General features: G+C 30.7%; 1 protein-coding gene across 1 annotated transcript in view; it reads left to right on the top strand.

Moving 5' to 3' along the window:
- LOC143047487 (epithelial cell-transforming sequence 2 oncogene-like) overlaps nt 1-16,183 on the top strand; it is a 79,957-nt gene that overhangs the window by 32,158 nt on the left and 31,616 nt on the right. Inside the window, exons 19-23 of the mRNA XM_076220544.1 lie at nt 195-263; nt 2,368-2,592; nt 3,134-3,290; nt 5,631-5,696; nt 6,126-6,214. Of these exons, the coding sequence (XP_076076659.1) occupies nt 195-263; nt 2,368-2,592; nt 3,134-3,290; nt 5,631-5,696; nt 6,126-6,214 (606 nt within the window). The remainder of the gene's footprint in view (nt 1-194; nt 264-2,367; nt 2,593-3,133; nt 3,291-5,630; nt 5,697-6,125; nt 6,215-16,183) is intronic.

Genomic DNA, 16,183 nt, shown 5'->3' with positions numbered 1-16,183 from the left:
TCAGCTGCTATTATAAAAAACCAAAAAAAATATCATTCATATTTCAAGAAAACAAATCTGTTAACAAAATGTATTGTATTTTACTGTCTTTCTTATTCAGACTCAATATTTTTAACAGATCTAAGCTTATAACTCATTTTGTTATAAAGGACAGTTTATGTTATTTTCCTCACTTTATTTTTGTTTATTTACAGAGCTATTGCCAGTTATCAGAATGTACAGATTATTTTCACAGACTTAATGATGATCTGTGATATTAGCAAGTAAGTCACTATTTTTACAGAAATTAATAATCAAGAAAATAAACGTACTGATATTGAAATTTCCTCTTGAAATAGGCCAAAAATAAAATCTGGTGAAAGTTGACAAAATCTTCTGTATTTTAACCAATTATAAACAATGATCTGTGCACATGTAAACAGGCATTATAATATAAAATTGCTATCAAAAATAACAATCTTCAGGTTTAAGGGACTTCTATTTTTATCAATATGTCCCTCAAAGCATGGAAGTATTATATTGACAGGAACTCCAACGAAAAATTAGCACATTCGCACCCCACTGATTTCTTTAGGAAAATAAACGGTTCCGACTCAGTATGTCAAGTATGTGATAACTCCTTTGTGGGGTATCTGCGATGCCGCCCTCGCGTGTGTAGTTCACAGAAACTGATCTTATCACGTGATCTGTTATCGAGGGTCTAATCTACCTACCAATGTAAATAAACACGGAAACTCCCGTGGCTAATTGCGAATCGCTACACGAATAACGACACCTGTTTCTATTCAATAATTAAAGACTACAGCTGAAACAATCTTAAAAATCGGTCCATATTTAACAGAATGACAAAAGAAAAATAACTGTATTTGGAAAGAAAGTAAGATTATTTTTAGTTTTGTCTAATATGTTTTTATCACTAGAACTAGGAAATCGGGAAATATCGGATTATGCAGATTACATGACTCTGAAGTAGAGTGTTTGCAGAAACTAATTTGATGTCCGTGTAGTGTGCCTGATGGCGCCTGATAACTCAAATTTTAAGTTAAAGATTGTAAATTTTAATCGAGTGTAACACAAATATTAATAGTTTTCTTGATCGTAAAATGTAACTTAACATATTTATAGAAATTGTTTTAAAAAGCACTAAGAGGTGGATAATTATACGCCCGTGATTGTCTCTCCATATAGTATGTATCAAGTTAAAACACAGATTACATGTACACCTTCTTTTTTTTTTTTAATTCAACCTGGTCCGAGATTGCTCTGGCGTCTGACGGATTTGTTTTGGGAAATTTATAAAATTTTCTTTTTGTTGAAATGAATGAAACATTTGACACCGGACTTTCAGTAAACAATTCAACAAGTGATTTGTTAGCAGTAAACCTCAATTATACATGCAGATTACAACTATTTGTTTCCTTACACAAGACATTTAATATAATTCAATATAAAAATAAGAAAATATGATTGCCAATAAGACTACTCTCCACCAGAGATCAAATGAAACAGAAGTTTTCATTTTCAACTATAGCAAATCCATTTCATATATGAAAAAAATTCTATTGGCCTAAGTATGCACAAAACAAATAAGCGAATATGAAGAATAAATAGATATTTGCGATTGAAAATGATGTCCATGCAAACGATTATGGTTTTTTTCCAGTTTTTTATTTGGGGGGGGGGGGGGGGGGATCATATGGCATCTGTTTGAAATTAATCAGTCATCTTTTCTATTGAACATGTTTCAGATTTACAAAAGCAATAAAACTCTTCAATTTCTTCTCCGATAATTTTTTCAAATTCTTCATCATCAAAATCGTGCATGTCCATATTGATTAGTGAAATATTTGTAAACGTTGATAGTTTATTAACATAGAAAACCTAAAAACTATAAATTGTCAACTGCCAAATATTGGCATGGTCGTTAAATGTCATATCCTTGACATTTATGTATACATCCGGTTACTTCGGTAAATTCCGTAATTACGAGTATCCCGAAAACGTCGTTGAACCCATGCATCGATACAACTAATTGAGAGATGTCAAATTAATTAACAGATACTTAACGATTTTGCGGCATCGCACTATAAACGTTTGAAGTCGGTTTGTTGGAGTTCCTGTCAATATAATACTTCCATGCTCAAAGTAAATATTTTTTACATATTGGGGCATGCAGTCATATCATTGAAAACCAAACACATATCTAATTTGAACAAAATTCTGTTAAGAAAGGGATTTAGTCAATACAGGTTTCCCTGCAATAATAAAAAAATCTTCAGGCTAGTATGATTTTAAGATCTGAAAATGCTAAACATTCATGTTTAAGACATTTGTTTCATATTAAAACTTTTTCCTATATTTTTGTAGAGAACTAGTGGAAAATTTGAAGAACCGTACAGCTGACTGGGATCCAATGAATTCCTGTCTAGGAGACATCTTTGTCAAGTTTTGTACACATTTAAAACTGTATACAAACTTTGTCAACAATTACGATGTGATTTTACAGTGTATAGAGAGAACAAAAGAAACCATGCCATCATTTAGAGCTTTCCTTAAACATAATGAAAGGATCCCAGAACTTAAAATGATGACGTAAGTAGACTTGTATAGCGTCATCCTTGAGGTTTCATTATGGAGCTTGTATTTTCTCAATTGAATGATTATTTACTAATGAATTTCAAAAAAGATCCATATGAATAGTTCTTGACCTCTCCAAAGCTTACACATAGAATAAAAAAATAATACTATTTTAAGTGCCTGTTTATATCAAAAGTTACATTCCATGAAAAGATCTTTAAAATTCCTGATATACTGGTATCTTTATATAAAATCATTCAACCTTAAATTTAATCATAAAATAAAAAATTGTTTCTGTTTTAAGTTGCCTGCATATATTTAAAGTTTCAAAGTCTGTAAAGAGCTTTAAAGTTCCAGATTTTCTGGTATCTTTATATACAACCATTCAACCTGAAATCAAAACATATCCCATACCCTAAAAAAGACTGATTTTCCATACAGTACTTGATAATGAGATTTCTCTTCGTATTCTTTTCAGGCCAATGTGTATTATTTAGATGTGTATAGAAATATTAGAGTATTGAGTATGTATGTTTAATTCTGTCATGTACTACAGCCTCCAGGAACTGCTGTTGTTACCAGGGAGACGTATACAGGAGTATGTGACCTTGTTAAGCTGGTTTGAATGTCACACACCCAAGAGTCACCAGGATAGAGCTGATCTTGCCAATTCTATACAGTACCTCAAAGTTCTCAACAAACATATACAAGAGGTAATAGTGATTTTCAGAAATCTTTTTTTTCCATACCATTATATTTTGAAAGAAACTAATTGCAGAAATTAGAGAGAAAAATGAGACAAACACCTTAGAAAATATATGAGCCACCATCACCAGCAAACACTTAAAAAAAAATTAAATCAGAAAAAAAGAATGTGTCCCAAGTACACGGATGCCCCATCCACACTATCATTTTCTATGTTCAGTGGACTGTGAAAATGGGATAAAATCTCTACTTTGGCATTAAAATTAGAAAGATCATGTCAAAGGGAACATATGTACTAAGTATCAAGTTGATTGGACTTCAACTGCATCAATCAAAGAGCTGAAGAGCTCTGAGGGAAAAGACGGCCATTGTTTCAATTTTTAGGAGGGTATCTTTTGATAGTCTACATACAAAGAATGAACAAAAGAACAGCTAGAAAATATAGAAAAGCTGACAATAATGAAACTAATTGTTGTTTATTGTTATTTCATTTCCTTAGTCAAGAATTCATCATAGAGACAATTTGGACCAATGAGATCTGCACCTTCTAAATCAAAACATTTGATTAAAGTTGGGAGTTAATTATCTAAAATTCAATTGAATGTACAACTGAAGTGCAGGCTAAGATCTTTCTCAATTTTTTGTGACAGTATTCTCAAGAAAGTGAGGACTGAAAAATCTATTCAGTTTTAATTTTCCATTGATAAAGTTCCCAGTTACAACTCTCATCACAGGGATACATGTACTTATAAAATCAAATATGATTGATATAAGCTGTGTGAAGTTTGTTTCCAGATCCCACATTTTTGATCTGTAAAATTCATGAATAAATAGCTTTAAACTACTAAAAGCAATATTTAAAAAAAAAAAATGACCACTACAATAATTATGTTAGTACGCAAAATTATTTTTTAATCGATGACTACTTATCATATATATACTTAATGTGACATTTTTAGTGTTTAAATACATTAACTTTGATTTCAGTGGGTAATTACTCATCAGTTGAGGTGCTCCTTAATTGGAGAAAGATTCTAAAAACATAACTTTACAGAAAGAATGAAAACTGCAGTTGCTCTCCCCAATCTCAATAGGTTTAAACTACAAAAAGCAACATTTTATTTTTTTTTAATTTTTTTTTAACCATTTCAATAATTATGTTGGTACACAAATGTGTTTTTTTATATAGAAGACTACTTATCACATACTCAATGTCACATTTTAAGTGTTTAGAAACATTTACTTTGATTTTAGTGTATAAGTACTCATCAATTGAGGTGCTCCTGAATTGGAGGAAGATTCTAAAAACAGAACTTTACAGAAACAATGAAAACTGACGTTTCTCTCCCCAATCTCATGTATCCCCATTGACATTGTTTACCGCGAAAGTTGACCTACAAATTATCTGATTATAGCCTCAGATTAAAGCATTGCATGTTGGTGTGTGAATCATCTACACTACAGCAAACATCATTAGGTTTACATTTAACAAATACGGATTTTAAATTAGTATACAAATACTGTGAATGATTTTTATAATGAATAAAGGATATCCCTGTGTAGTGTGACATTCCAACAATGACGTCACTAGGTTAGATATATTTAGAATATTTCGTAATACTGATTTTTCCGGACTGTGAAAGAAACGTATTTAGTGTAAGGGAAAGCTCAATATACGATAATTTCACGAGAAACAGAAGGGAAATGTGTAAAAAATGTATTTAAAGTCAATCTGTTCTCCTTGTAATCAATTTCAGTATGACATTTTGAGGGGGTTTCCAAACTATCAAAACAAAATTTTTGACGTGAGGGAATGATACTCTGGCCAACCCCATTAGGGAATTGACGGCTTGAAGCCGTCTTTCCCCAAAAACTACCTCGACCAAAAACTAACCTGAAGCGTGACAGCAGACAATTGAACAAACAAACACACAGACCAGAAAACATAATGCCCATAAAGGGGGCATACAAATGTTTGGTGGTGTCCAAAATTCCAGTTTGCTAGATGATGGTTGTCAATAACAAAACTTTACTCAGTACTCAGAGTATTAAATTTGTGCTCCAAACACCAAATACAGTATATTGATTTGTTCATTTATGAGTCCAAGTACGATAATTGTGCTCAAAATTTTTATGACTGCAAGACCAGGTTAAACAACAAATAGAAGGAGAAAAAATGATGATATCTTAATTAAATTGCGATCACTTAAATTGCTTCTTTTTGATGCAAATATTTTGTGGATTTCCCGAAAATGGTATATAAAAGGGATATTAGGTATACAGAACTGAGACACTGGTGAATCAAAATCTGTAAAATCTATGTTTATTTTGTATTTATTGTATTTCAGAGTAAAACTAGATTAGAAAGAGATAGGAAAATGATACAGTTACAAAGATCTATACTCAATACACCAGTAAGTTTGTCAATAACTTTTAAAATTATTTACAGCAACCATTATTTTAATTTTTTTTGAGTCTTAAAAATATATTTTATTTATTTTGTATTGACTACATAAGTATGACAAATCTGGCATGATATATAAATAGAAAAAGAATATGTGAACTTTTTTAGAAACTGCTGATTGAAGAATTAGTTTGGTCGATTTCAACAAACTGGGAGTTGGTAATGTAACGAAAAAAACCTACAATCGGTGACCATGTCCCACATAATAAATTCCAACAAAAAAATGTAAGCATACAGCCTATATCATCTGCAAGGTTAGCAGTACAATCTGTTGAAAGGAAGCCTTTGGATTTCTTTTAATCTGAAAATATTCAATGTTTTCTGGTATAATTGATTTGGTTTATTTTTCATCAAGTAAAGAACAAGTTGCACTTTTCAGAGTTTACTGGAGTCAAATCGCTATTTGTTGAAACAGTTAGATGCTTCACACTATAAGCCTCCTGTCAAGTCATCAGTACCAGAACTGAAGTGAGTATTTTATTGGATTTATCTTTACTGTATTAAGACATTCAGGTTTACATCAGAGAACTTGTAAAAAACAAAATGGTCTGATTACAAGGTCAGAGGGTTTCCAGGTATATGAAAAAGCACTCATACCAGTAAGTTTTCATGCTGATGGACAAATTAATTATTATAATTCGATCTGAGAATACTTTAGTTTACAATTGCTTAACTGACGTTAATTTCATCATGTAGACCAATTTTATACTCAAGCTTATTTCAAACATAGGTAAACATGTTGCAAGTTTCATTGTGCCGAATTTATATTTTTCATCCAATTTGTAACAAATTTTGAATATGTTTCCTTGTCAGAATTGAACACTGCACCCCCATGCCATGGTTTATACTCATTTTACGATAGATCTGCCTTGTATGTAGGTGCTGAGGTGATTTTTTTCTCCAAGCTCAGCTACCTCTGAACAAATTGTCAATAAATCACTATATAACCTACTGTAAACAAAGTTTTCATAAATAGAATACATAATCTTCATTTAGACCTAGAATGATGAAAAATTTATTTTATTTAACTGAAAATTAGCCCATTCTTTTCTTGGTTTGAAATAAGTGTTTACAAATGGCTGTTACCATACAGCAGGACCTGTTAAATAAAAGTGACTGATACCCTAGTTCTGCTATATTCATATTGAACATTTTTTTGAAAGGTAAAGAGGAACAAAATAATCAGGTTTAGTTTGTTAATTTAAGTTATATGTACTTTTCAATGACTTGATATCATTTAAATGTGTACAAGTATTACATCACAAATGAGAATTGTCTTCTCAGTTTGATCCTCCATTTGTTTACCATTTACATTTTCACTGCACAGACATGGGGCTAAAATAGTTAAAATTTGATTTAAGTAAAAGGAATGATGAGGCAATTTTTTTACCCCTGGAATTTGAAAATAAAAAATTATAAATCTGTCAAGTATTATACAGTATTCTGTCAGATAACAGCATTTATATTTTATATATTTTTAACCCCCAGACAAAAGAGGCATTAATTAATACCCTTGAGTGTTTTTCTTTACATCCTACTGTCTTTCCTTTCAATCTTTCCATTCATCCCATTTGAGCAGGATCTTGGTCACATTCTTCTTTCATATTCTTGCAGATAAACATTATGGCTTTAAACTTCTTACATTCTTACTGTCTTACAGCATAAGCCGCCAAAATAGCATCATCGTTCACAGAACATTGAAATTTGATATTGTGAGTCAGGTAAATTCTCAGATTTAAAAAGCATTGGTATTGAATTTTGTTAGTATAGTTTACCATGAATTTGTAATCATATCAACATAAAATTAAGACTCCAATTTCATTGAACATTACAATTTGATATGGGGGACTGGGGGTCTCATTGGGGGGTTCTGATCTATGTACACTATGTACGTAAGCAAATCTTATTTTTTTGTTATTTCCTGTGTCCCCCTAGACTTCATTTCCCGTTTTCACACCACAATAATTTGACTTTCACGTGTCATGCTTACAAAAAATCAGCAATCCCATGTCACGCCTAGACCCACGATATGGTCACGTATTCTTCTTGTTGTCAGAGAAAGACATCAGTTTGTCAGTATTTCATAAAAAAAATTAAGGGGGGGAGAGGGGGAGTTAACGATTTCATATCTACTGTGACTATTTCCACAAATTTGAAATGAGGTCTGATAATATTACCACTGCCATTGTAAATTAAAAATGTCTTTCAAAAATTAAAATTCCATATTTTTTATTTGCTTCTTCAATTGGTAATTTTCTGCACATCTGTTTTCCCTTTATAAACAAGTCCAAGCTTGCATTTTAAAAACCATACTTGACAGTTACTATTAGAACACCTTTGCCAGTGGCAATGTTTCAATTTGTAAAAATAATTTAATTCGCCATGTGAGGTAAACAAAAAAATCCTACGAAGTTGAAAACCTTCCAACTGATAACAATAATTGCTGACTAAAAGTAAAAATAAATTACCTTCTAAGATTTATCTCTATTTATTGTTTTACATTTGAAAGCTTTTTATTGATTTCGACATTATCTTTTAGGCTTTCAAATAAATTTGCAAAAACTAATGTTATATCTTCCTATTATGTAAGAGTTACATAATTAATCATCCCTTGCTGTGATACCAGACGACCCTTAAGTACATAAAATATACAACATGTCTTCCCTAGAATTGAAAGATGGTTGCAGTATGTGCAGTAAATTTTAATTTATTTGCACTTCAACTTTAAATAGTTTCTCATATCAACATGCTTAAGCAAAAACTACTAAGATGCATGTAAAATTTGGTGTGCAATTCAAATAATGCATTGTTAGCTTCACACATGCAATCAATTTAACAGAAGTATTTGTGAAGAGTGTTTAATGGGAGGCAGTTCATGATAGCTGTCATAATTTTTCAAGATGAATTACCTCCCTTTCACCATTATTTATTGTGATTACAAAGTTGTGTTTTTTGTACTTTTGTTAAAACTTTTCCATAGCAGGTATTTATAGATTTTAATATTCTGACATCCAATATTGAAATTGGAGTCCCAAGCTGTTACATAATTTGATGAATCAGCGTTATATTGATTTTTGTCTTGAGTGTTTGAGTCAGAATTTGTATTCATCAAGGAAGAATTTCCTAACTTTTTGTAGATTAGTTTGTTTGTCTAATCTGTTGAAAGATGTTGCAGAGTATTAAATTTGAAATATTTGCATTAAAAAAACGAGGATTTTGGAAACATTTCAAGGATGTTTATCCAATAGGTTATCTTTGTTGTGTCTAAATCTGTGATTTGGAAACTTTACAAACATTTATCAAATTGGAACTTTAGAGTACTGAAAAACTGAAAAAGTTTACTAAAATTATGTTCAATCTTACATTCCGTTACTGGTTTTGTTTATGATAACTTCTTTATAACTTAATCTTATGACAGAACTTTCAATCTTAAATTCTATAATCCTGCAGATTTAACCATTGATTGATTGTTGGTTGCTTAACGTCCAGTGGCAAATATTTTATACATTTTCTGGATAAAAATACCCATTGAATCAGATACAAAAGTTTTTAAATGATACACTTTTTTTTTCAAGATTTTAGGAATGCTGCCCTGCCTTTAGAATTATGCAGGAGACGTAAAATGTGGAAAAGGTTTTACCAGCATAACATCAGGTTACAAATGGGGAATTCAATTGCCTGGAACATATTTATAACAATATTTTAAGATTTCTCTTAAATAAGCAGGGAAACACTGGCTTTTTATATACATTTTTCAAAATTACCAATTAAAGGTGACTCATATATTAAAAAGTATGAGAAAATTTACAATTCAAGAAACTTGTAAAATTGCTCAATAAAGATTGACAAATGTAACCTATTTTGTCATGTATAAATATGAATGTTCTATCAGATTTGAAAAGGAAACAAGACTGCTGACATGTAATTTAATATTTCACTAATGCACATTTATCATAGATTTGAATAAAACCAATTTGGCTGATTTATAACTGAAAATGCTAGCTGTATAAACTCTTCAAAAGATGATTCAGGGAACTTTCCATTACCTCCAAACAAGCAGGGCAACCTATGTTTTATTAAATGCTTTAAAAAAATTAAACTAAGCATATCTCAAAATCATAAAAATAACAATACAATGTGAAACTGTATGGACTTCCCTTAAGAACTGCTTGTTATTGCATAATAGAATTAAATCTTTTTTTTTCCATTATTTTGTGAAATCTAGTCTCTGATAAAAATTATGATTATTATAACAAAATGAAGGCTTTTAGTTACATTTTTGGTGAAATGCATTTTTTTTGCTCCAATTATGGCCCCTTGATTGTCAAATTTACATTGGCATTTACAGATACATGTATAACAATATGATTTAGTATCAAATATACTCATTGAACCTATAAACTGTATACTTTTATATAAAAGTATATATATACCATATGCATGAACAGTTAAATGTGAGACTAACATTTTGTCTAACATATAGACATGTTTATTTATTAAAGAAATGCACATTTTTACCAAGAGAGGTTTAAGGTATTTATGAACAATACAAATATATACACAATGCAAAAATTATATTTATTTAAAACATGACCATAATTATACTGGTTGTAAAACAGTTATAATTTGTGCAGGTGTGGTATCCCTGTGGCAGATCCAGCCATCTTTAAAAGGAGTTTCCCTAACCCTTGATAAAAGGGGGGGTCCAACTATGTGTCCCCATCCAAATGCATGGATCTTCCCAAAAAAAGGGGTTCCAATCCCCTCTTTTGATCTGCCACTGTATCCACCCACCTCTGCAATGATTTTTAATGAATGGAAAAACGTACATGTATACAATTACTTAAAATTTCAGAACAGACAAATTTTTATAAGAGATTATTAAACCATATAAATTTTTAATCATTTATCTAAAGTTCTTTTGTCATTGCGCTTGTGATACAGAAATTCAAAGAAAATTGACATCATATTCAATGTCTTCTGAAAAAAGGTATATCAAAGCACTTTTGTAGACTGGAAATAAATTATTAACAACTGGTTTAAAAGACCCTAAGTATTGTGAGATTCTTCTAATTGAAGTATAAAGAAGTATTGATTCTTTTTGCCAGACTATAAGAGATAAATTTACAATAAAACCTGCTTACATCAACATTTTAAAAATAAATTGACAAACAGCTGATTCAATATAAATCTTTTCTTTGTGAGTCACCGGATCAGCTGATCCTATTCTGTGTATGGCAACTAGGTATAATTTGTGTCAAAAATACACCTGTCATAAATATATTTATATATATAAGTAAAACACTTAAGGGAAAAATCTTTTTTTAACAACTGATGCAATTTCCTTCAGGACTTCCCAAAGGCTAGACATCTGGTTATCGGTTATCCATAAAATATGCAGATTTGAGTGCACTTCACGTTTGTCTTTGATAATTTATTAATAGGTTTCATGCAAGAGTTGTCATAACTTATCTGTACATGCACTTTAGTGTGCATAATATGCATCCGGTATCCTTGATATTATGTTTTGTATGTTTTATATAAGTGTTGGCCTTGAAATTGATGGTAATGTATGTTCACAAGTCATTTGGAAATGATGAATTGCAGTACTAAATTTAAAAAGTTAGACAGTAAAATTATAGATTTGGAATAAGATTTTTAAACTTAACATCAACATTTTAAAAGTTGATTAATAGAATTGCAATAAGAATTGAGGGATTTGTGAAATTTATAGTATTAGCAGCATAAATAGACACATAAGGTCAAATTTTCAATAATTTACAATTAATACTAGGGCTTTTCAGATTGGGAGGATAGTTTTTACTTTTACAGAAAAAAAACAGACAATTGCTGATGAGATCCTATTAAGTTTGAAAAATAGCTTTTTACAATGTGCCAATTTACTGTCACAAACCAGATGAGCCATTTGAGCGGATTTATTTTGATCAAGTCATATTTCTATCATTAAGGAAAAGTTGACTTTGCAGATATTTTCTGTGTATATCATATGAGAGTACCGATTTTTTCTTTTTCGAGTAATAAAGCTATTGTTAATAGGGAATTGTTAAATACATGGTGCAATGTAAGGTATTCATGTTTGCATATATTTTTTTTGATTAAAACAATCAATGCAATAATCACTTGCTAATTTTCTTTACAACAAAGTCATACATGGCATTTTCATTAAATTATGCCCAAAATACCACTGACGCTTTGTTTCCAAACTATTATATATCTTAGTTTCCTTGAAAAATACTTCCTCATGTTTGTCTGTGTTCTGAAAAAGGTTATTTTAAAGTAGCATCAGAAATCTAATATATCCCTAGTGTTCAATAATACTTTCACCTGCTAAGGCTTATGTAGGGCAAAACATGACAAAAAGCAAATTGTATTTTAATTGAGTCCCCAAGTCAATTTAAATGATCTACATGTAGGTAGTTAACTTTGTAAAGTTATTTGACTTAATAAGATGTTTTAATTAGCTTAAATGTCTTTTGGAATAAGCAACACAAGATGTAACTTGACTTAGAATTGCTTTTATTTTAGATAACAACATTTTATCATAAGGTAGTAATGATAATAGTTCTTACTTATACCGACTTATTTGGTCTCTGGTGGATAGTTATCTCATTGGCAATCATATCACATCAACTTATTTTTATATTAAGTAACTAATTAAGCAATTGAGTTATATGCAAATTTCACCTGAGGCCTTGAAAAATAGTTAAAACGAAGAAACAAAATACAAAACGCAGTAAACTATTGATGTAAAATAAATGTATGCAGGATAAATATTTGATAAGGAAATATACATTTGATAGGGAAAAGTTCTGATAAAAGATACATGTGATTCAGGTGTTCAAATATTTGGCATCATCTGTTTTTTTATTGATGGCTCAGAATAAAGCAAGCAGTTATGATGTTTACAAACAACCAAAAAATGTCTTCCCATGCAAACAATAACAATTATCTACAGTAAGATTCTGTTTATTGTGTATACTATTATACATGCTGACGTCAAGGATCTCCTTCCTTTATCTCGGGTTCAATGATATTTTGACATGACAAGGCTTAATTAAGACATGAACTGTAAGAAACTCGGTAGATAAACCCAAAGTTTGAAGTGTTTTTTAGCATGCTTAAGGTCATTATAATTTTAAATTGGTCTACTTGAGTGTCTGGTCAATGTAATCTTGACGGATGGATGTAGTCAAGAAATATGTCTTATTCTGGAGATAAATAGGTATACTAAAGGGAACATGAACTTAAATGGGATTTCTGTCTCTGAATTGTGTAATGAATATTTCATGTCTTTCCTGTCTGTCTGCATGCAGTTATATTAGTTTTTGAACCTAGTTTTCTGGTGAAGTCCAATTATTTTGTATGGGGTTATATGTTGGCTATGTGGACAGATGGCTCATGCTATTTCCATGCAATAATTTAGAAACTGTTCAATCAATGCTTTTCAAATTTTGTTATTACTGATGACAAAATGGAGGTGGAATTCTTCATTGAGGATTTTCACTTTGGCTGTTTACGATTCATGATCATTAGTGGATTTAACAATGGCACTTTCTTTTTTTTTTCCATGCAAAAATTTAAGCTTTCAACCTATGCTTTTCAAATTGAAGGTCAAGCTTGATTTTTATCAAATTTCCCTTTTACCCTTTATGGCCCTTGATTGCTTTAACATTGACATAAATGAATATATATCAAAAACCTGGTTTGCTGTCATTTTGACAACCACTTGTTAAGTTTTGATTTTCAAAAGTAAAAAAATGATATGGTATGCCAATGAAATATCTCTCCATATATATATATATCATATCTTCAATTTTTGCAAGCCATTAAATATTTTTAAAGCAAAGATGACAAAATATTAATGAAGATATACATCAAACACAAAGGTCTAGGGTCAGTAGAGTTGAGGTTTTGGAAATATTATAAAAAGGTAAAATAACATCAACAGTTTCAGGCAATGCTTATAAAAAAGGGAAATAACTCTTTAACTTGAAATGTAAAATAGGAATCCAGTCTGTTCAGTGTTACACTAGTTTGTCAGTACTTTCAATGGTTGCAGAAAAAGAACATGCAATATGCATTATGAAGTTTATTCTGTTTTTACAATTAGCCAAAAAATGAGTAAAATGTTGAATGACGTGATTGTTGGTTAACCCTGGTGTCATTAGCAAAATGGGTGCCAAGAAAAACATGTTTTTGTTCACAATAGACAAGATTTCACACGACCCTCGATTAATAAGCTTGATCTTGGGGAAGATGCTCCTATAATTACATCGTTAACTTATATACAGTGACATTAACTGTAGATCTGTATATTACATTATGCAATGCAACAATAAAAGTGCAAAGATGTAAATGTATGATGTTTTCTATTTTGATGACAATGTTTCTGAGAATTGAGATAGTTATTGGTTAAACATTGAATAGCACTTGGAGTCAATGCAATTTCAATAATGGTTTTGTTTAAAATCTGCATAAGGCTAGCTTTGCCTGAAGTAGTTATGGAACCTTTTTAGAACAAGTACATTATTTATCAAATGTAAATTAAAATTGTTTTATTTGAATTGTGCAGATGGTTCCCTTAGAAGATGGTCCCTTTGTGAATGGTTATTTAGCAGCTCAGACCCCTCTCTGGTTTAGAAAAGTACAGAGAAAAAGTTATGAGAGACTATTAAGATCTGCCATCAATACCACATTCCCTGAAAGACAAAAACAATTAAGATAATAATATAGACTATCGAAAGGTTTTTTTCTCCAATCATAGATGTACAAACACAATCAATGACAAGGTTCCTCACTTGAGACACGGTTTCAGAGTTCTATTTTTTTTTTTTATATCTGGTAGTCCCTAAAGAACAAGTGCTGGTCCTCACTACTATTTCAATAACAAAAAAAGCAAAATGTCGGTCCTTTGCAAATTTTGGTGGTCACATCCCTCAAACCACCACTTTTTCAAGAACTCTGGGGTTTATATAATTTTAAAGCACACACCCCTTCTGCTCTCTATTTGACTTCCAATCTAGTCAACATCGTAGACATTTGTCACAAGTTTTGACGGATAACGTTTTTGTTTACATCAGCATCAGCCATAACCAGTGTTGGCATTATTTGTTTGGAAACATGACTGCTCTATGTTTTGTATAATTCTTATTAGTTTAGAGTTGTCAGGAAGCTTTCTGTTAATGATTACAAGATTGTTTTAACACATATTCCCCCTATAAATATAAACCAGAATGACATCAAGGAATTGGAATTGACTTTCTAATGGATCTGAGAGTTTAACATTGATTTACACTGACCTCTGAGGATGGGCAGTTCTATTGGCAATTGAGCTTACTACTTATAGAGTTGTCAGACAGAAAACAAATCTATGTGATGGAATCATGAAATAGTCTTGGAAAGAGAGTTTGTCACATCTAGTTTTTTTAACTGTTTGGTTTATTTATGTGTTTATTTGTTAGGAAAAATATTTTTGGTTCAATTTACATGGAAATTTATTTGGATGTTTTTAGTATGTATCTATTTGTAGTTAATTATGTCTAGGTGAATTTAATTTCAGAGTAATACATAAGCTGGTAAAATTACAGTTATTTCTAAGCTGTTAGGTTATTTGGATTCCAATTTTGGAATCATCTTTAAAACGAGATAGTGTAGGTTCTTTATTCTAGTTTTGATGTCATAAGATGTGTGGTGGTTTTTTTTAGAATTATTGTTACAATGAATATAAATATGACCTTTTGCTTGTGTGACCTGAGATTTTATAGAGTTGTTTTTGATACTGAGGCACTTTAGTCATAAAAGAATGATCTGATTGATGGCTCAAAAGATAATGCAAAATAACAAACGATCTTTCACCAAAATTTCAGTCGATTAATTTTGCACCTTTGACCTACTGACCTTGTGACGATTCTTGGGAAGAGATTCTCATTGGCAACGAATCATACCACTTTTTCTTTTTTATATAACTAATGTTAAAGGGAAATTTCCTTTCAAAGGAACATTTTTAGGCAAAGTTTTCAGAAGTTTTAAATGATTTGAAAGACATTATTCAGAGACAAAAGTGTTACCCAGAGTTCAGACTCTCAACTGACATTAACCTTTGCTGAATGGCTTCAAAATTAAAAGGGGTTTTCTTCATCTAATGAGGTATTATTATACAAAGGTCAGTAAGGACAATGTTTTTAGCTCATATGTTTTAAATTGTCCAGACTCTAATATATTGATACTCAAAAATTGCTCATACATTCAGACAACCTCAAGGCAGACATAAATATAAACCAAATAGGAGTTTAAAAAATGACTTCACAAACAGAAATTTAATTTACCATTTTTGTACTACATCAGGAATCGGTTTCACAAAAAAACTTACGATTAAGATTGATTGTATGTCATGAACAATTCAGTGTACTAATTACT

Source organism: Mytilus galloprovincialis, chromosome 10 (assembly GCF_965363235.1).
Source record: "Mytilus galloprovincialis chromosome 10, xbMytGall1.hap1.1, whole genome shotgun sequence".
In the NCBI taxonomy this organism is placed as follows: Eukaryota; Metazoa; Mollusca; class Bivalvia; order Mytilida; family Mytilidae; genus Mytilus; species Mytilus galloprovincialis.
Note: the sequence above shows the minus strand (reverse complement) of the source record. Positions and strands in the feature narration are given on the sequence as shown.